Source organism: Olea europaea, chromosome 10 (assembly GCF_002742605.1).
Source record: "Olea europaea var. sylvestris chromosome 10, O_europaea_v1, whole genome shotgun sequence".
Taxonomy (NCBI): domain Eukaryota; kingdom Viridiplantae; phylum Streptophyta; class Magnoliopsida; order Lamiales; family Oleaceae; genus Olea; species Olea europaea.
The window spans coordinates 16600128-16623427 of record NC_036246.1 but is presented as its reverse complement, the minus strand read 5'-3'; the positions used below and the strand labels follow the sequence as shown (position 1 = coordinate 16623427).

At 32.6% G+C, this 23300-nt stretch overlaps 1 protein-coding gene across 2 annotated transcripts; it reads right to left on the bottom strand.

Annotated features, from left to right (window-relative positions):
* Positions 1-13629: 13629 nt before the first annotated feature.
* LOC111401385 (universal stress protein A-like protein) lies at positions 13630-19896 on the bottom strand. 2 transcript variants are annotated; one of them, XM_023029093.1, is made up of 5 exons: positions 19576-19896; positions 19390-19499; positions 19101-19219; positions 16702-16793; positions 13630-13852 (listed from the first exon to the last, which is right to left on the bottom strand). In XM_023029093.1, exons 1-4 carry the CDS (start codon positions 19763-19765, stop codon positions 16715-16717), a joined length of 498 nt encoding a protein of 165 aa, XP_022884861.1. In that variant the 5' UTR covers positions 19766-19896; the 3' UTR covers positions 13630-13852; positions 16702-16714. The 2 variants fall into 2 exon arrangements, with proteins under 2 accessions (XP_022884861.1, XP_022884862.1); XM_023029094.1 differs by having other exon boundaries at positions 19396-19499; positions 19576-19895.
* Between the last annotated feature and the right edge of the window lie 3404 nt (positions 19897-23300).

Below are 23300 nucleotides of genomic sequence, written 5' to 3'. Positions count from 1 at the left end.
TCTTCCACTTCGGTTTCCAAGTTGAGTTAGAAGCCGAAGAGTCCAATGATTACCTAGCTGTCCCTTTTCATTTCAAGTGCTTCTCCACCTTCATGGCCATATATAGCATATCCTCTAACTCTACATAATGCTGCAACTCTACCGTATTAGCAATATCCCTATTCAACCCACTCAGAAACTGAGCCATAGTGGCTTTTCGATCCTCTTCCACACTTGCCCTAATCATTAATATCTCCTTTTCTTTATGGTAGTCCTCCACACTCCTCGATCCTTGATACAAACTTTGTAATTTCTGATGGAGATTCCTATAGTAGTGACTAGGCACGAATTGCTTCCTCATAATAGCTTTCAACTCATCCTAAGTATTGATAGGTCGTTCTTGGTTCTTACGCCGTGATATAACCACTTGATCCCACCAAGTTATGGCTATCTTCACCTTTTTCTCCTCCGAATAGTTATGGCATTCAAAGATTAGCTCCAACTTTTTTCCCACTCTAAATAAGCCTTCGGATCACTTCTTCCCTTAAACGGTGAAATTGACATCTTAATATTACTCATGTTCCCATCCATTTCGTAGTTAGCGTTATTCTTACCTCTCCTTTCAAGTCTAGCTCCTTTATTTCACATTTGCCCTATTTCAATCCCAGTTAAGCATTGTCATCCAACTCACTGTCGTATTCATACTCATCATGCACTTCCATCCTAGGCTCCCGTCTAACCTGTCTCCTTGCATTGGGTACTCCAGCTCGTTGTCCCTTGCCAAGATTGATGACCGATGTATCAATCCTATCCAACCTATCACCCATATCTGCTAACAATCTCTCAAACCACCGCATCATATCGTCAGACGTGTAGATGTTGTTGTCATTTTTGCTTGAATTGAAATTCTCATTGTCAGACATCCTAGTTCTATGATTTTTTTCGTCTGCTTCACCGATATTTCACTCATGTATCACTCAGTATGGCTTTTACCCTCTAACTTTCATCCAAGTGCTTCAAAGAACAAATTGAACTCAATCAAGAATTAGTCTCGTAGACCCAAACCGGATGTGATCAAGAAATGTGACATTAAAAATGACTCAACAATTTGAATGAAATTTTCGAATGGAAAACTAAAGGAATTCAATAGTGACTAGACAATCTTGGTTGGACTGAAAAGAAATAAATTTTACTAAAAAAATTGAATTTGTAAATTGTTGGTGGTAAATCGAACAATAAAAATAATTTTTTTTCCTGTTGAAATCTCTCTCTCTCTCTCTCTCTCGTAATTTTTGGATTTTTTTTCAACTTTTTTTTGGAAGAAAATGTGACTACAATACCAGCAAATCAAATGAAAGTTGATTTGTTTGGTGCTATATTAGCCCAAAAACAACCTTTGAAAATTTGATGAAAAATCTATGAATTAAAGACTCAAAATAATGAAGAACATAAGAACACGGAAAACTAGGAAAACAAAATAAAAGACTCAACAATGAAAATTAAAAGATATAACCTCAATTAATATGGAACCCAAGCTCTTATACGAACTGATGTGAACCCACGCAGTAACTGAGACTATGAAACCCACAAAAAATTTTCAAACCCAAGAAAGCCAAAATTAATCTCGATTTGTGGACTTGAACAAATAACAATGAATCAAACAACTCTGCAATACAAAGATGTGAAGGACCTCTTGATTACATGATTCGAAATTCATACCCGGCATTCAACGCCACAAGATTACTCTTGAAATGTTCGAACTTTGCTCTAAAGAATAACAAGGTTGAAAGCAAGAAAATTGCCTTTCTTTTATTTCTCTCGAAATAATGTCAAAATTGTTATAATGAATATGAAGAATTCTATTTATACTAACCCTAAATATAGTGTATAAGATGGAATATAATTTTAAAGACTACAAAAATATCAATTGGAATGAAATTCTAAAGTAACTAGGAAGTTTCCAAAATTGAAAAATCCGCGTCAAAACTTTCAACCATGCGGTCGCATGGTTCTTCCTTGTGCGGCCGCATGGATCACCTCAGCTCTACCTCTTGACTCACAGTAAGCCACCATGGGACCATATGGTGAATTACACTGTGCGGTTGCACAGTTTACAAGTTTTGGCTCCAACTTCGTCCACTTGTATTGAACTTGCCTCATTTCTCGTCACAATCAATGTCTCATCAATTGTTGATTGAACTAATAGCCTCATCGCTTGATTTACCCGTTTTTCCCTCGATAGTGTCATCGATCCACCTTCAAAAATCAAAAGGTCTCGTCCCGGGCTAGTCTTCATTGGGTTCGGCTCTTGGATCACATCATTTTATATATTTCAATGATATATGCATAAATTGCTAGGGACTTTCGGGTTCGATCTAACAAAATGTGAACTCTTTGGGTTCAAAATGTAATGAAATGTGAAATCCTTCAAAATTTCGAAATGACTACGTGCTGGGTGTCTCTCTTGATCATCAATATACTTCATATGGAAAGTGGTATGAAGTGTCTATTTTGTTATGTATGGAACTGCACGTATCTTATTATATATTTTTTAATACCCACTTTTACAATAATTTACAAGTTTGTTCAAGCCGATTGGAATTGTGGTGGGATGGTGATGCGGGCTGTCAATAGGATTTAAAGAAATAACAAGTATTGTGTTTTTCTAGCTTTCAGTTTATTTTATATAGTTTAAATTTTGCTCAAGGACGTGTTTAATTAATAGTTAGTTGGTTATACTTATTTCGAAAGGTACAATTTTCTTGTTTAGGGTTAAATTTATGGATATCATATATATTTTTACAAAGAAATAAAATTTCTTTTTATCGTTTCCACATTTACGTAAGCTAAATTGAATTTTAGTAACACTCTATAAGAGCACAAGTCTACTTTTATATAGACAAAAAAAATAAAAATAAATAAAATTAAAAAAATCACTGTTCATGATAATAGAACTCGGCACTATTCACGTGAACAGTGCGCAGTGCTATTCACACTTAAAGGCGTTGCATCATTGTTCACTTTTTAAAAGAAATTTAATAATAGATTTTCTTTTTCAAGGGTTTCACATTAAATGTTTGATGTAAATATTAAATAGATTTAAATAATAATAATATTAAATTAATTTCAAAATATTTTTTATATGACAATAATTTCTTATTTTAAATTGTTAGGGTTCATTTATCATGTTTTAAATTTTACATGTCATAAAGATTTGAATATTTAGCTCTAGCCTTCTGGTGATATTTTAAAATTTACCAATTAGAAAATTCATGTTTTAGGAGGTCTAAAGCTCCACTTAGTGATTGAGTTTTTATCATTTGTGCATTCACAAAATCGAAGGGCATTGTCGACAAGATCTAAACTATGTAAGGAGAGATGGATACTTAAGTAATCTACTCGTGACCCCCTCCTCACTTCAAAACAATTTGGTCGCGTGTTATTAAAATCAACATGACTAAAAAACAATATTCTGAACCATTCCATTTTTTTTTTTTTGAAATAATCAATTTTTAAAACCTTTTATTTGATAGGATTTATTTAGAAAATTTCTAATCAAAAAATAAAGTATTTTCATAAGCATTCAGAGTTTGAAGATAATGTAAAATTTTTATAGACTTAAATATGTAATCCTTGGTACTTGACACTCACTATTCGGCCACTTTCCGATTAATCCAAGGTATGAAACCAAATGTTACTCTATTAGCATGATTACGAGTCATCTAGCTTCATGTTATGAAATGTGTAAGTATGTTTACCTCGTATAATTTATATTAGTTAAATTTTTCTTTTTTTTTTTTATGAAAATTGTTTATGCAAGCATAGAAGAAAATAAATTGTCACTAAAAGATTAAGCATAATTAAAGTTATATGATAAGTGTATAAAAGTGTATTTTATACACTTATTCGGTATTTTAAATAGCGATATTTGATGGTTTTTTCGACAAATTATATCCTAAATTTTTGTATTTTATGTTTAAAGGTGAAATTTTATGAAGGAAAAAGGATTTGAAAGAAAGAAGCAAAAGTGGGCAAAATTGGAGAAAATGGTTAAATTGTATGAGATCCAAAGTTTGAGGACTACGGTGTAAATATTCAAAAGTTGTGTCGAACCTCCAGATGAAGATCCGAGAGCATTATGAGTCAATTGGATGAAGAAAGATGTCAAATGGATCAAATTTAGGCAAAGTATGATCACAAATCAATTTCCAACCGAAAAGTTATGCTCCGGAATTTCAGGCTCACATTGAGACCCCTTTTTTGACATAGCAAACAATCAAATTGGAGAATGATGTTTAAAGAAAAGTTGTAGCCCTTTGAGTTAGCTTTCCAACGCATCTGAATTGCTTCAATTGGACATCGGAAGAGAAAGTTATGATAAAAAAAAACTGAACGAGGTGCTACCAGTCAGGAAAATGGCGCTGTGATGCCACTTCAGGGCGCCGAGAAGTCCAAAGAGTTGGCACCATGAGGCCAACCTATTGGGCGAGGCACCGCATCCCAGACGCGTTAGGGTGCAAATCTGACCCATTTTTGTGTCCATATGAAAACCCTAGTCTTCTAACACGGCAAGAGACCTATAAATATGAAAATCCTCAAACTTTAAGGGATTCCACACCTTAAGAGGTAAGAAATATATCTTGGGAGAAAATGGGAGAAATTCAAAGGGGAGAAAACAACAACAAATTCATTGTGTGTAGCATCAATTGGAAGAGGAAGGAATTCTTAGTACAAGATCTACTTTTTCTTCTACACATTTAATTCTAAATCCGGTAATGTACTCTAAGCCAATTTGTTATTTCTCTTCTTTCATTATGCGTAGCTAAATTCTTGGTTAGGACAAACAATGTAACATATTTGAGACCTTTATTTCTTTTATTTGAGATTCTTGTTCGTTATGATTAAATGTGTGGGTTTTAATCATGTTCTTAATACTTTGAATTTTCTGGCCAATTATTCAATGATTTTATGAACAATAATTGCGTAGATATGCGGATTCTTGTTTAGACCAAATATTAAAATTGGGTAAATTAATATAACGTGTAGAGATGCCTATATTAATTGCTGTAGTCCTATATGAATTCTTAGAACTATTATTTCGTTTAAATAATGTTGATTCGCATAGAGATATGGAATTGAATTATTTAAATAGGCTCAATGAGAACTCGATAGGGATAAATTGAATACCGTAGAAGAATTCGATCGAACACTACTTTAGATTTTATGAATTTTGATATTAGAAGTAAAGGTGGCCAATAGGTGAAGTTATTCTGCCCTAATATCCATTTATTATTTGAATTCTCACTCATTTTCTGTTGCACTCACGAACTTTTAAATAGTTAGAATAAAAATCACTTTTAATCATTGTTCTCGTTTATTTTCGTCAAAAAGAAGATAGAAATAATAAATTGAGTATTAAAGTATAGTTCCCGTGGGAACGATAATCTGGACTCAAAAGATCCACTTTACTACTTGTTACGATCCGTCCACTTGCGGGATAAAATTGACAACATTATTCTTGTCACACATGATTTAGACTTGGCAAACAACTAGGATGACTATGAATAGCTTAACACGCCTATAGTGAGGCCAAATTACTATCAAGAACTACATAAATTATGAAGTAAGATGGGAGCGAACATTGTTGAGCATGTTTTAGATTTCCTATTTAAGTGGGAGCAAGCAAGATCTTTCGAATAGAATGAGGAGACAATCACCATATACAATTGGATTTTATAAACTACTTAGGCAATCTCAAATAAATTAGAGGTTAACCTAACTTCTCATCAAGTTACCGAGTTCTAAGGACAGAAAAAATGGAATGGGTCCAACGAAGAGAAAATAGATAGGTAGAACAAGAAAAATAACATTGGATTAAGTTTTGGACAAGTCTTTTCGCCCTATCTAAAATGCAACAAAACACATAGGGGCGAACATTGGTTCACGGGTAATGTGTGCTATCGATGCGGTTAGGTAGGTCATCTAGCAAAAAACTACAAAAAAGCAATCTCGAAGAAAAATAATGAGCAAGAAAAGGAAAAAAAACACTAGAGTTTTTGCTTCAACTCGGTAATGGGCAACAAAGGATCCAACTGTTGGTAATTTCGATGACGAAATTCTTTTTAATGAGAGAAAATTGTAAAGCCCCGAAATTTTATAGAATAGAATTTTTTGTCTAGATTTTTTAATTTTGAAAGTTGAGAGACTAAAATGAAATAGTATTAATTTTAATTTTATTGGGCCCAAATAAATAAATTTTGATAGATCAAAGATAAGTATATTGATATTAGGTTTGTTGTGTACTTCACATTAAATGATACACCATAGACTTAAGAATAAGTTAATTCAGATAAATAGGTCTTAGATATTGAAGTTCAAAGAAGTTATCTTTATTTAGTAATTAATTGATGTTGATTTATGATTTTAGCTTTAGGATAGCAATGATTTTATGTGTAGGATACAGGTAATCCTATTTTTAATAATTGTTAATTATTAATTATGAACCGCTTTAATTTTGTGTATGTGTTAACCATATATTTGGTATATTCCAAGAGTTTAGTATTATTATCCAATTAAATTAGGAACCATAAATTTTACGTTAATTCCTTTTCCCTAACCTTCCACGTGTGATGTTTTACTAGAAAGCCATTATTGTAAATATAATCCAAGCAATAGTTTTTCCATTCTTTAAATTCATATACAGACATACTGGCTTTCACATTTCCATGAAACCAATTTCAAATTTGTCCACGTGTTGTCCTATTTAACATATAAAAATAGAATGGGATAAATATGATTTGTAAGTCAGTCATGACCCTAATACTGAGACCCTAAGAATCATAAGATACATAAAGTGCAAATGGTTCATTTCCTTGTGCTTTTATATATTGCCACTGGATTTTCGGGCTCAACCTAATGAAATGTAAACTTTTTAGGTTCAAAATAAAATGAAATGTGAAATCCTTCGAGAATTTGAAATGACTACGTGATGGGTGTCTCGCTTATCACCGATATACTCTATATGAAAAGTGATATGAAGTATTTATTTTATTGTTATATAATTATATATGAAAATTGATCGTATCTCATTGAATATTTTTAAATACTCACTCTTATAATAATTTACAGGTTAGTTCGGGTCAGCAAAATAGTGAAGTTTAGTTAGGCTCTAGGATTGGGGGCTGCTTAATATTTATTTTAGGCTTGCAATAGAGTAGGGTTTGTTGTTGATATAATTAACCGTTAGAATTATTATTACTGGGATCATGGCAACCAACATTTCAGATTATTTTGGTTAGCGTTTCACAGGTAAAAATTATTTTGCCTGGGAATTCCAATTTCTATTATTTGTTATGGGAAAATAATTATGGGATCTTGTTGATGGAGTGACCCAACTCCCACTAAAGACACCAAATTGGCTCAATGAATAGTGAAAGATACTAGAGTTATGGCATGAATTTTAGGATCTGTTTATTCGATTATCATCCTAAATCTGAGGCCATATAAACTGCTAAAGAGATGTGGAATTATTTGAAAAAGGTTTACAATCATGACTACAAAGCTAGACGATTTCAGTTGAAATATGAAATTGCTTATTACGCGAAGGGTAATCTCACCATCTTGGATTACTTTTCTAGGTTTCAAAATTTTTGGTGTGAATTTGTTGATATTGTTTATGATAAGGTACTAGCTGAATCTCTAGTTGCTGTTTAGGTTGTTTATGAATAAAGCAAAAGAGATAAGTCTTTGATGAAGTTACGATCGAAATTTGAGGCAACTAACTCCAATTGAATGAATAGTGGTCAGCCTCCTCTGGATGTATGCTTTGGGAATTTACTTCGTGAAAAGCAACATCTCACAACACAAGTGACTTTGCAGCAAATCATCTGACTTATTACTGTCACTTATGCAGCACACCAAAAAAGCAGAAGACATGCAAAAGGTCCAATGCTTCAACTACGAAGACTATGGACAAATTGCTACTCATTGAGCTAAGAAGTCCTGCAATTACTACAAGAGGCGGGGACCTATTATCAAAGATTGACTCATTCAACTTCAGAATCGTCGGGCTAATGCATATCAGGTTACTGTCAGCTCATCGAATCCTGAGGTATCCTCTGCTGTTGCGCGATTTGTTCTTATTCCTGAAATGATGCAACAAATGATTGTGTCAACTTTATCTGCTTTGGGACTTCAAGGTAAAAATAATATTTCATATCAATCGTGACAAGTTGATTTTGGTGCCTCATATTATATGACCAATTCCTCAGATGGTCTTTGTGATATTTGTCCATATCAAGGTTCATCTCATATTCAAATTGCTAATGGGAGTCATTTAGCTATTGATGCTATTAGTAACCTTAATTCTACTTATTGGAATGCTTTTATATCTCCTAATTTGTCTACAAGTCTTATTTCAGTTAGTCATTTAGTTGATAACAATTGTAATGTCCATTTCACTCATGGTGGTTATCTTGTGCGAGATCAAGTATTAAGGAAAATACTCGCGAAGGGGCCTAAAGTTCGAAGATTATTTTCATTACATTTTTCTATTTCTAGTCGCTTATCTTTAGCTTGCATGACTATTAGCAATAAAAGTGAAGTTTGACATTAATGTTTGGACCATCCGAACTTTATTATTTTGTCTTATTCGTGGAATTTTGGTCTGTTGGGCTATAAAAATAATTTTTTCTTAAATCTATACTTTGATTGTTCTACATGCAAATTAGGAAAGAGCAAGTCTTCATTTTCCTTCTCATGGTAATCATGCCAACAAGAGCTTTGATATTGTATATAGTGATGTCTGGGACATCATGCTTGCTGTTTCTCATGCCAGTATAAATACTTTTTGACTTTTATTTGAATATATTCGATGTACATAGGTTTATTTCCTACATTTTAAATTTGGGATACTTTCAATTTTAAAGACTTGTGACATATATTGAGACTCAATTTTCTGCTCATATTGAAATTTTGTGATTTGATTCTGGTGGAGAATACATGTCTCGCGAGTTTTATGATTTCTTACACTATGGGATTATATCTCAACGATCTTTCCGTTATACACCTCAACAAAATAGGATGAAAAAATAGAAAAATTGTCACCTCTTAGATGTTTTTTAACATTATTGGTTGATTCATCTATCCTGTCAAAATTCTACGTTAAAGCATAATCTACTGCAGTTTACTTAATCAATAAACTGCCTTCTCAAGTTTTATACTTTGAGGTTCCATATTATCTTCATAATCAGTGTCCTACTCATCATGATTTGCATACCTTTAGGTGCATTTAATTTGTTCATTTGCACTTTGATGAACGACACAAACTTTTCGTTCAATCAGTTCAATGTGCTTTTATGGGTTATAGTGTTTCGCACGAAGGCTATATTTGCTATAATCCATGTTGTAAATGATTTTATATTTCTTGTAATGATATTTTCGATAGCCTCCATTTCTTTCCTACTCATGTTGAGTTTTTGTCTAAAATTAGTATTCTTCATGATTTTGATAATTTGACTTTTCCTGAGCGGTTCAAACCGAGATTTGTGTATGAAAGACATCAGCCACTTACGTACCTTCCAGAGATAGACTCAACATCTGAGCTTGTTCAGCTTTTGCTTCTACAACCTGAGCTTGAGTTGGTATCTGAGAATAACATGCCCATTAACTCAAGTCCTCAATGCTCAACTTGAGTTTTTCGACGTCCTGATAGGTATGATTTACTCATTCATCACTTGCTACTACATGGACATCTATTCCTATGCCTACAAGTTATCCCGAGGCTGTTAGATATGAATATTGCAGAAGGCTATAGATGAAGAACTTTGGGCACTTTAGAAGAATCACACTTGAGACATTGTTCATGGCCCCCATTAAATGTGAAGGTTATTGGTTATAAGTAGGTTTATTTGATCTGATGGGACTCTGGATCGTTATAAGGCTCACCTGGTGGCTCTCGAGAATAGACTTGTAATGGATCATGAGGAAACATTTGCTCCAATAATTAAGATGACTACGGTGTATGTGATCTTTTCTATTGCTACCTCTCAAGGGTGGCCACTTCATGAGGTGGATGTCAAAATGCATTTCCTCATGATCATCTTAAGGAGAATATTTACATTACGCCTCCTCTGGGCGTCATTTTCTCTCCTTCACAAGTATGCAAATTGAAGTGGTCTCTTTATGGCTTGAAACAAGCTCACCATGTGTTGGTTTGAGAAATTTCGATCTATTTTGCTTCAACCTTTTTTTTATCCAAGTCAGTATGTCTCCTCTATATATATATATATATATATATATATATATATATATATATAGTGTGTGTGTGTAGGGTGGAGGAATGATCTAATGGGTACATAACAATTGATTGATGAATATATTAATGACAGGTTACATGAATTTAATAATTCACCAATTAATTTATGTGTTATGTTACCGGTGCTTAATATAAGCTAAGTACCGATGTCCATTATATATATATATATATATCTTGGTAGAAAGAAAAGTAATTTAAATCCTATATTTTATTAATAATAAAATAAAAGAAACTATCATTTCAATACAGTACGGTTACTGGGAATTTGAAAATGATTATCATAATTTAATAAATTAAACATAATTAAATTCCTTAATTATGATAATAATTGATTTAATTAATCCATAAACTCTTAAAAATACGTTTGGAATTAAATAATGTAACCTAAAAGCCATTTCATTGGAATCAAATAACGAAACCGAAAAGTTGTTTGATTGGAATTGAAAAATGAAACCGAAAAATGATCGAGTGAATTGTCCAAATGGTCACTGAGCTTTGCAAAAAGTTTCTAAAGGGTCACTGAATTTTAAAAATCACCTAAATGGTCATTGAACTTTGTAAAAGATTTTTACGGGGTCACTTACTTTAAAAATCACCTAAGTGGTCACTAAATTTTGCAAAAGGTTTCCCAAGAGTCACTGAATTCGGTGATCCCTGGGAAACCTTTTGTAAAGTTCAGTGATCTCGTGAAATTTTTTTGCAAAGTTCAATGATCATTTAGATGATTTTTAAAGTTCAGTGACCCCGTATAAACTATTTGCAAAGTTCAGTGAACATTTAGGTGATTTTTAAAGTTAAATGACCCTTTCGAAACTTTTAACAAAGTTCATTGACCATTTGGGCAATTCACTCAAAATGATAAGTTGGAGTTACAGTATTCGTGTATATTATATATATGTATATAGTTAAATTGGAATTTTCTTTTAGAATATAAACTTCATTTTCTACGTTGATATATGCACACACTGTTGGGAATTATTATCTTTACTATTATTCTACAAACACATTTTCAGAATTTCTTTTTCTTTTTTTTGGTATCAAATTAAGGTAAAAATACTTTGTGCAAGTAGTAAATTCTTATTTTCTTGATATTTTTATAGATTTTGGCATGTAATACTCTAAGACCTTCGTGTTGATTTCTATGTTAAATCCTAAGAGATGGACTGTTAGGTCGAATATGTAAATCCTACAGGATATAAGAATTCTTAAATTTTCTTTTAAAACATAAACTTCATTTCCTACGTTGATATGCACACACTGTTGGAAATAATTCTCTTTACTATTATTCTACAAACATATTTTCAGATTTTTTTGGTATCAAATTGAGGTAAAAATACTTTGTGCAAGTGGTAAATTTTTATTTTCTTGATATTTTTATAGACTTTGGCATGTAATACTCTAGCACCTTCGTGTTGATTTCTACGTTAAATCCTAAGAGATGGACCGTTAGGTCGAATATGTAAATCCTACGAGATATAGAAATTTTTTAAAAATTTCTTGAGCTATTGGATATCGTTGCCAGTTTTCTCTAAAATTAAGAAATGTCGATATGTTATATCATTTTATACTTATATGTTGTTAATAAGAATATGCACGTATTTTTACCGAGTATTTTCAAAATATTTACTCTTACAATAATTTTTTACATTAGAACGGATCGTTTGGACACATGACAGATTTGATCGAGTGATGCTTATGTGATCGTCAAGTAAAATTTCTAAAAATGATAATTTACAAAAAAAAAAAAAAATTATTATTTGAAGAACATCTTTATGTTAACTTTTAAGCAAGTTATTTAATATATCTTTTTGTGTTCAAACATTTGACGTTATATGTTAGATTTAAATTAATGTGTTGAAATTGTAGTATTTCAAAACTTTTATTGGATATGAAAAGTTCGCTTAAATTTTAGTTTATCATTATTAACTTACTGATTAAATCTATAAAAAAATTTAAAAACAAAATTGATTTTCCGCTTAAATTAGATAAAGAAGATTTTTTGTCACACTTCAAGTCTATTTTTGTAAAACAAAAATGAAATAGATTTTGGGACGTTACAATCTTCTTTCTAATTCACTATTTTCCTCAATTGGTCGACAGTCTCAATTACTTGACAATCGTTCGATCAAACATATCATTTGCCATCCAACAACTTAGCTAATTCATATAAGTTCCACGACATCTGCATCTTAATACATGTCGCATAATTTGATATCTTCGAGATACTTCTCACCTTTGATTATTTTTTCGTATTGGGTCTCCTCTACATGTTGTATATAGTAAGTGCCTGATACCCGTCATTCTATTATGAGCTGGTCTATGATTCTTGGTGACTCTGATCTCCTGGAAGAGCAAAAAGCAAGCTTGTATGTTGAAATCATCGACTGAAATCAAATATCGTGCCATGTTTGCTGTCTACTCTGAGATTGACTAGCTTTGTAGGCTGCTAGCAAAACTTGACTTCTCTCCGTCTGATCCCACTCCTCTTCACGTGGACAACATAAGTGCTATTCATACAACTGTTAATCTAGTTTATCATGGGCATATGAACCATATCAAAGTAGACTATAGTTATATTCGAGAGGCTGTTGACTCTTAAGCTCTCTCTCTTCCTCATATCTCTACTAGCATTCAGATTGCCGACATCTTCATCGAAGCCATGAGTAGACTCTATTAGCCTATATTAATGCCACTGATTTACAGCTAGAAATATAATATATTAGCTGCTGTTCTCTCTTTATTTAGTAGGTTCTTAATTTATTTCATACATGTATAGATACCATATATGACCGACTGTAATTAGACAACCAATATCAATTTATATGAACTCACTCTCACAATGAGAGGCGTCCATTCAATCACAATATCATTGCAATTGACAAAACAAGGGTTGACATGTTACATCCAATGACAAAGGTTAACAGACTTATAGCTTGTTTGAGCTCTATTATTTAGAAAAAAATGCATTCTTCTACAGTATTTTAACATCATTTCAATTACACATTCTTTAATAAAATAATATTATACGTAAATCAAAAAAAATTCCTTATTTTTAACCACACATTTCCCATCAATACACTATTCAAAAATTCATTTTTTTCTAAAACATGGGGCTCAAACAAGGGCTTAGTAAAATTGAAAGTAAATTTAAGTTCAATGATTTGGTTATGATAAACTATAGTAGGGCGACTTAATTGAGATTTCATTCAAAGTTAAATGAAAAAAAATGCATTTAATCTATAAAGTCTGTTGCCTCGCAATTTCAGTGATCTCACCTAGTAATGGTAGGATTTAAACTGCAAAGTAATTACTAAAATTTAACATGAAAGTTAATAACAGTAACACTTGAATGATTGAATCCATCCATATCAACTTTCACCAGTAATCAAATCAACAAAATTCAGTTTCAACATCAACAAATTTTAACTTACAAGAGCAGAACAACTTTGTACACACCTTAATATCCCGGAAATTCAGAAAACCCACAATACAATTACAACAATTACAGGATCGATTTGGTCTTCACCATGAACTGCATCAGTATCACACGCTCAAAATCTATGTACAAGAAGAGATTAAGCACGAAATGAGTGTTCACTCAAGAAAACATAAACAAAGTAATCCACTTGAAATTTTATAATTTTACAGATAATTTTCATAAATAACAGACTATAATGTGTAATTTATCTTCACAATTAGTTTTTCCCCTTTTTTATTATTATTATTTTTTAACTCGATAAAATTTTCACCAGTTCGTCACATTCTGCATTTATGAGGGGGTGGAGCACTAGAGGATATTAATAACTAAGAAAACATGCACTTAAGGGTATAATACTATAATTGTTTACGAATGGCTCTGCCTTGATGAAGACATTCTCTATTACCATTAGTAAGCTTCATTCCACTCCATCGAATGAGAAGCATGGCACTCCATTCCCTGCAGTGTTAGCTTCTCCAGTCTTTTATTAGGATATGACAATGATTATTATTGACATCAGCATCCCGTATAGTACAGTGTTTCAAGATGCATCAACTTCAAAATTTTATGATGCCCACTCCAAACCATAAAACATGTTGACCTAGCAGCCTATAATTCTGCTTCAAATAATCTAGAAAATCCTGCTTGGTATGTAGTACTAGACAAAACTGAACAGTATAAACAAGATTTTAGCTTCTTTTTCTTGACACTATCCACCAAACATGCCATAAATTTATATCCATAGTCTCTTTTCCAACTTCTATCACCAGTACAATTGCAACAGAAATGTGACTCAAGCTGGCATCTGTCTTGATTTTCGCCCAACCAAGTGGAAAATGTTGTGGATAGACAATCAACTTGTGGAGAAGTAAGAAAAACTGTAATTACAAGGTATGTGCAAACTCAAGACCTTCCAAAACTATACCCAACAATTCACCTTAAATTAACACAGTGCATGCCACATGAGCAAACTTACACAGATATCTGCACTTAGTTTTAATCATCTAGGTCTCCACCTGAAGGTTATTAGCCCTAGTTCAACAGACCTCCACGATGGTTTCTACAAATTTTAGTTCTAGATTTAACACTCATACCAAGAAAAATGTGTTCTTCACTAACATGAAAGGAAGTATAAAAAGGAATAGGGAAAATTAGAATATAAGAGAAAAAAAGAAGAAGATTTTAGGCCACGCGTCCTAGCCCAAATAGCTGTTCCAACTATACAGAGTTCTACTTGGAATGAGTTTTGTAAGTCCATTCTGTTTCCCATATTTCATTACGAACATGAAGAAAGAATAATCACCACTACTCATTATCACCACATTTTCGTCACCCCTATCTCGTGTTAATTGCACACATATATGATATAACAGTGAACATGAACTACTAGAAAAATATGTTAACCCATCAACTGCCAATATCAACCCATTCTTCATGAAAAGTCAAACTATATGCAAAGATCAATAATTAAACCAGAAAATCCATGTTAATGATACTATAGAAACCTGCAAAAAAAGGAACTTAATCAACCCAACTTGGACCGCTAAATCTGTCAATCAATTTGAAGCACATTGAGAGAATATATTAACATCAACACATTTCAGCGATAGGATAGAAGAGTTGCTGAGTTGGGTTGTGTTATGGGTCGGGTTGTGGGCCTAGAACTAAGGGAGGAGTGACTGATAACAAAATTGGGTTAGTCTATAGGGTTAGGCAAGAGTTGGGAGGCAAGCAAACTGGGGAAAGGACGGGGATTGTTTTGCAAAAGCTAGATAAAGTGATGGCTGGCCATGATGGGTCAGGGTGTTCAGCAGTGGATTGGTATTTTTGAATCTTGAGCCTGGAAGGGTTGCGGGCATTTCAGCTAAGCTGGCATAACGGGCAGTAGAGCCAGGTAAGGGATTGTTGTTGGGGCATTGGATCATCCATCGAAAGACGAACCTTCTCACTCCTCTGAAAAGAAAGCTAAAAAGGCCTTTCCAGGCACTACCAACTACCAATCATAGCCTTAAAGAGAAATAAACCGAGGTGCAAGGGAATAAGGAATTTAAATCCCTCATATTTGTGCCAACTTCCTTTCATAGTACCCTACCATGATACCGGTATACCATTATAGCTTATTAAGAAAAATTAGGATATGCAGATGCTATACACACACACACACACACACACACACATTGTGTGTGAGTGAGTGAGTGTGTAGTATTTTAATAAGTTAAATCATAAAATTCAGTATAATTTCATTGTCATTATGAAAAAATAACATTAAAAGAGAAGCCTAACAATAATAATAAAATAAAGGGCTAAAGAATTGTATCTTAAACTTTGTTCAACATCATCACCACTAGCTTCTTACACTCCAAATCTGGCTCATCTAATTATAGAATATTATTTGCAATCAGCCCAACACATGCAAGAGTATCAAATAGGTCTACGACAATGTCTCACATTTTGGATTCTCCTTTTAAATAAAGATTTAATTTTATAGATAAAAGAAGCCAATAGCTATGAATGAAAGCCAATTCTTCAGCTCTTGTAGAGCCACTTTATTCCTTATCATTGAGTATACAAAAGAGTAGGTATCAATAATAAATATTAATTAAAAAAGCTTTGTTATTTATTGCAAATATATATTATTTATTTTCAATAAGTTATTGATAATAACAATACATATTTATTAAGTAAAAAAATGTTATCTATTTACATGTCATAATGTATACGTAACTAAAATTTAAAAACTATAAAAATCATTAAAAAATTAAAAACACGTATCCGGTACATGTTAGAATGTGTCCAAGTGTATGAAGCAAGTTACAGTACTAAATTACAATTATGTGACTACCAAGAATACTAAATCGCCCAAATCCTTCGAAAATAAAAAAAATTATGCAGCTAAACTAGCATTGAGAGAAAGTGATAAGATGCGTACTCAAAATGGCTTCTCAAGAGCTTCTCTTAATAATCACAACTGGGCATTGTGCATGGTTTGAACAATAGTTGCTAACACTTCCCAAAAACATCCTGTTTAAAAAAGTATGGTCAAATAATATTTTTTGCAAAAAACATATTGATAATATGATCTGCTATAATTTAATTACTAATGACATCTCAATAGAAGGATTTGGTAGGATCAAAATTAGAATTGACAACCATAAGACTGCATTCATTAAATCAAATTACCATCTGTTTTTTCGAGAGGGATGAGGCACAGGTAGTTCTAATATCATAATTTGGAGAAAAATGGACAACATCATGTTTGTTTCGGTGTTAAAGAAAAAAACTAAGAAAAGAAAATTCGTATATTTAATTATGTCTGTAGCATATAAGCATAACTTGTAAGTGAACAGCCAAGGCAAAGACAGAAAAAGAGAGATTATGATTTTACTTCAGTGTAGAAAGAAAAACATATGTGAAGATAGATATGTAATTGATTTACGATACAGGCATACAGGTAGGATCCTAATTAACTAATTAAGCCGCTGTTTGACCCCCATTACGTGGAAAAATTAATGGGTGGAATAGTATTTTTTTGAAAAATGAGTGGTTAAAAAAGAATGAAAAGTTTTCGATTTACGTGTAATATTATTTTATGAAAGATTGTATGGTTGAAAATAGGAGAGAGAAAAATGAAATGTAATGTAATTTAATGTAATGGGGCTCAAACAGGGGCTAAGAATTTTGTCAACGTTGAAAATTTTGTTAACAATTTTAAAAGATTAAGCAGTTTTCATGTTAGTGTCAAGCCAAGCTGAACATGCAAAACAAAGTACAATATCAAGATCAGAACAAACCACTGTTACCAGTTTATTCAATAAAACTTTTCTTTTTATTATTTTAATTCTCAAATATTCTAATTAAGCTTGCAAGAAAAGTTGGTGAACTTCAAACGCTAAGATTATCTTCAAAAAGAGCTTAAACATCCACTTCAACAAACCCAAATATAGAAAACAAGAACAAAACTCTGGTAATTTATTCTAAATTATGCATCAAATCGATAAAAATATTTGAAATGTTTATGTAATTTGTGAATGAATTTTTACAGCAAGAGAGACACTTGAAAACTGAGGTTCACTGTAATTTTTTATTAAGCTCATTCACACAATTCGAACCTGCTGTCAGAAATTTAGAAGCATAAACTACTCAGAAACTCACACAACAAACATGCCATCTCATGACCAGAAGAACTCAAAAATAAGGTAGGTAGCATCTTTGAGCCACACAGAGGATTATCAGGAATTGCTGCCTTGTTACAATTTCTTGTCCTATAAATCCTTTGTCGCAAATACGATAATATACAGTAGTATATACCACCAAAGAGACAGTAACCGCAAGACTAATTATATAGCAAGATACACAAACATTTTAATTTGTTGTGTATATTACAGGGCAATCCAAGGAAACCCATGTTGATCCTTAGGGCTGCAACAATATTAAAAGTAAAGGTCCACAACAAATGTTTAAAACTGAATTTTAAAAACTGGGGGCCAAACAGGGGCAAAATGTACCCCATAACTGTCCTATCAAATCTAAACACAGAATACTCAAAAAAAAAAAAAAAAAAAAAAAAAAAAAAGGGGGAAAAAAAAGGAAAAAAAGAAAAAAAAAAAAAAAAAAAAAAAAAAAAAAAAAAAAAAAAAAAAAAAAAAAAATGTGGTACATAAAGGCATCAAAGATGAGAATCAAACTTCTGGTAGTGAACAAAAAATTATAAAAACATTGTACTGGTAATTGAATACCACCCTAACTGCCTAAAAACAATTTATATTATATTAGCAGTGAATTTCTCTTTTAGCAGTCAGCCTTGAGATAACAACAACATATGATGTCATAAATTGAGCCCACTTCAAATGTGCTAATCCAATAATGGGTAAGATTGACATCTGTGGATTAGGCCAATCAGACCAATTTCAAATGTAGCAATCCAGATACCACATCAACAATGCAAAACGTAATATTTTATATATAGCTACACTTCATGTTCCCAAAGTACTGTAATTGATTCATTCTCCAGCAAAATGTGTAAGATTGCAATTGGTGGACTAGAACAACCAAACCAGCTACAAATGTAGCTAACCAGTACCATATCAACCACACAAAAGGATACAGTTTATAAGTTATTACAGTTCACTGCATACCATGAAATATTGTAATTGATTTATTACTTAAGTAGTTTCTAATTTATGGGAAAGTTCATACAAAATTCTACTTATGCCACAGTGGATTACTTTAAAATTTCCTCAACAACGCACATAGTATATTATTCTTTTCATAAGTTCGCAAGTGACCGGTATTTAAATATGAAATTACTTTTAATGAATAGACTTTTACCTTTTAAGGGGACCAAAAGCACGGAACCCCATCACTAGTAAATCAGCATTCAACTGATCTACAGCTTCACAAATCTTTTCCTTTGGATCCCCAACGAGTACTTGTGTTTTTGTTTTAACCTGATTACAAAAGCATCAAAATCCCTCGTCAAAAATAGCAAAATATTATTATAAAAGATTCACAATATCATGACAAAAAAACAGCATAGCACTTTCTCTTGAAAAGTACGAAATTAAGCACTTCAATTCCACACAAAAACGCACACAAACAGAGAAAAACAATTAAGAACCCCAACATTTTTATTAGAGCAAATTTGAAGAGCATGATCCAAAATAGCCTGTGTAATCCGTTTCTGGTGAGCCTCAATTGCCGCAGTGAATGCAGGCACCTCTAGATCACCTGTTGACAACAATTCCAATAACTAACCAAAATCCAAAAATACACCAATAATACCAAAAAATAAAACACCCTTAACTGGGACCCCCAAAAGGGATTGCGCCGGGATTAAGGCCAGCTGCTATAGTCGGCGGGGATTGAACATGGAGAATAACAAACGAACTCTCAGAAGACCCGAGTTTCAGGTTCTCGAGAGCCCATTTCAAGGCGTTCATGCTCACTTCGCTTCCATCTACGGCCACGATCACGCAATCCAATTTTCCACTCATGGTATCAAGAATCGAATATCGCAATTGATGGTTGCACTGGATCAAATCGCAAATCTAGTCGACTCTATTATTGTCCAAGGGTTATAGTAAGGGCGTCCCATATGTTTGTTTTTTAAACATTGTTGTCAGTTTACGGATGGGCAAGTGTACTAATAAAGAAGTGGTGACACTTCGGTTCCTGTGACAAACCCTGTTTGCATAGCATAACACATCAATAAAAATGTTGGCTCCTAATATTTAAAATTTTAATAATAAGAATAGTATTTTTTTAAAAGAACATATAGTCCATGTTTGTTTTCCATTTTTTCTTTATCAAAATAAAAAAATATGACCGTTATTCATCACGTTTAGTCATCAAATTTGAATTTTTATCTCTTGTGTGAGACCTATAACGACTATATTTTTCATTCTCATTGTTACATTAAGGTGTGCCAATCGAAGCATAGTTATCTTTAACATTATTTTGGAAAAATTGTAGCAACGGTTCCTAACCTTTCATTTTTTTGTAGACTTTACCTTAACTTTCATTTTGTGCCACCTACAGCCCCGAACCTTTCAAAAAATATTCACTTGAGGTTAAATGGATAGAAAATCGTCCATTTGACCGTTATTTGATAAAGAAAAATGAACTTTGACCTATTTTAACCAAATTGAAGGGGTAAAATAGTAACTTTATAACTTCAAAAATAATATAATTTAAAAATTAAATTTAAAACCCAAAAAATAAAAAAATGGAAAAAGAAAATAAAACTCATCTTTTTCTTCATCCCACTCCAAACCCCACACCAATCTCTACTCCACCCAAATTGAAACCAGAAGAATCATCGGCCTATTGCCACCATCCCCACCGTCATCAATCTCAAACAACACCAAAAATAATACCACGCAAAAGAAACCAAAAAATATACACAAATTTTAACAACCATAGTGCCTGAACCGCATAATCAAGCCAATCAGTTCATTTGCACCACACCTAGCAAGAATATATTTAGATTCAATGCCCGAATCTTCAGCAAGTGCAGCTCGCAAACTACAACTTTCATGGTTAGGATAAGTACAAGGAATCTCATGGACCCCAAAGATTCTAAAACCTACAAGAAATTGAGCTATTGTTAGAAAAATATTCGCATATAAAATTGAAACCTACACGAGATATAGCCCTTGTTCGAGCCCTATTTTTTTCATCAAAATACATTCTTCAACAGTAATTTGATATCATTTCAACCACACATTTTTCAATAGAATAATATTACATGCAAACTCATAACTTTTCATTACTTTTTAACCACACATTCTCCATCATAACACTATTTCAAAATTCATTTTTCTAGAAAAATGTGGCTCAAACAACCCCATAATTTCATATCTAACATATGAACTTGTAATATTTGCTATTATCAATAAAAGAAGACTTTTTTTTTTTTTTTTTTTTGATAACCCAGGTATCCCAGCTTAGCCGGACTAAATCCTGGACCTCTAGCCCCCGGCCCCTCAGTGACTAGTGGAGGTAAATCGCAGGTTGTGCCCTTGTTGGTTCCCAGGTTCCCACATGGCTTTTACTCCTTCCCCAAAGGGACCCTCCTCCATGGTTATTACATCACCAAGCTGCTCCAACCCTTCCTCTGGTTATTACATCACTTGGCTGCTCCAACCAGGAATCGAACTCCCCACACTTGGTTCCAGAGCCCCCCAATGTGATTGTTCTGCCAACTTGGATGTGCCCTGGGGGGCATCAATAAAAGAAGACTTTATTCCATGGGGGGGATGGACCATATGATTTTTCATTCACATCGAGTTTTACGATATCTTCAGGTTTCGTTTGGGTGATATTATTTGTGGTGCTGTTTGAGATTGACGGTAGTGGTGGCGGCGGTTCTAATGGTGGCAACAGGCTGGTGATTTTTTTAGTTTCAATTTGGTTGGGGGTTGAGGTAAGTGTTGGAATGGGGTGAAGAAGAAGATGAGTTTTATTTTCTTTTGTTTTTTTTTTAAATTTTGGTTTTTAAATTATTTTATGTTTAAAATAGTAAAGTTACCATTTTACCTCACTCAATTTGGTCAAAATAGGTCAAAGTTCATTTTTCTTGGTCAACTAACGGTCACAATTTCCATTCATTTGGATCTCAGGTGCATATTTTTAAAAGTTTTAGGACTGTGGGTGGTACAATATGAAGATTAGGGTAAAGTCTGCAAAAATGAAAGGTTAGGGACCGTTGCTGCAATTTCTTCTATTATTCTATTGGAGAATGTGTGATTAAGACAGAGAAAAGTAAATTTGAATTTTCATGGAGCCAAATGGGGCTCAAACTTATTCCTATCAAAATTCTATATTTTAAAACTTTAAAAAAACTACTATTTATCCACACTACATTTCAACTTTATTATCATCCAATGTTCGGAAAAGCATCAGACCTGACTAGACGAGGATTTAAAATTTCAAACTTTACAAGCCTAGGTGAGGACCATACGTAATAAAAAGGTTTCTTATTTTAATATTATTTTAAATTTTTTATCATTTTAAAAATTATTTAATAATTAAAATAATATATAACGAACAACTAAAATTATAAAATACTATATTTACTTAATAATTCCTACAATTAATCAATTATATAATTTTTAAGTTTTTGAAATATAAAAACTAAACTATTTTTCAAAATTTTAATTTTCAACTAAACAAGTTCTACTTGATTTTTTTTTTTTTAAATTTGTTTTCATTTTTTACTTTTGTGCAGATAAAGTCATTTAAAAACTTGAAACTAAAGTTAAATAAAAGGTTCTTAAAAAAGGAAAAATAAAAATAAAAAATACCACTAGGCACTCAACGCAAATGCATGGCATTTGGTTCAAGCTTTGAGCGCTAGGCGTCACATAGGAGAGCTTTTTCGAACAATGCTCTTATCATATTCATTTATTTAAATAATATATGTTAACCCTTGAGGTTCAATCCGCGAACCTTGCTATCTATTAAGTGAAGTGTAAGGCAGCACACAAGGTGAACAAAGAAACCAAAGACTATCATATTCATTTATAATACTATATGTCAAACCTCGTGGTTCGGGTTGGCTACAAGTCGTCAATAAGAGGCACGTGGGCAAGTGATAGCCAATAAGTTAGAAGATAGCAATAAGGAGCCGCATCTAACATTATCTGAAAATAACCAAACTACCCCAACGCTTGAAATGAAATTTATAAATACCCCTTATTTGAAAAAGAAAACATGCAATTCAAATATCTCTCTTAAATAGTTATTTTACTTCTTATTTCTATTTGAGAATCCAAATTAAGAGTTTAGAAAGTGAAAATTGTAGCTAAACGAGTGGGATTTCCTGTTCTGATTTGTATCATGGACAAATTGCGTGCCGTTTGAAAGTGCCAAAACAATGCAGGAAATGACGGAAAGTCTAAAAGTGCTAACTGTAGATAATGCGCGCATTGCAAGCAAAAGCTGAAAACTCGAGAGGAAGTTGGCAAGGTAATCTAGGAATAAATGAAGGAAAGCAATGCAGCAATATGTAGATTTCAAAATTATCGT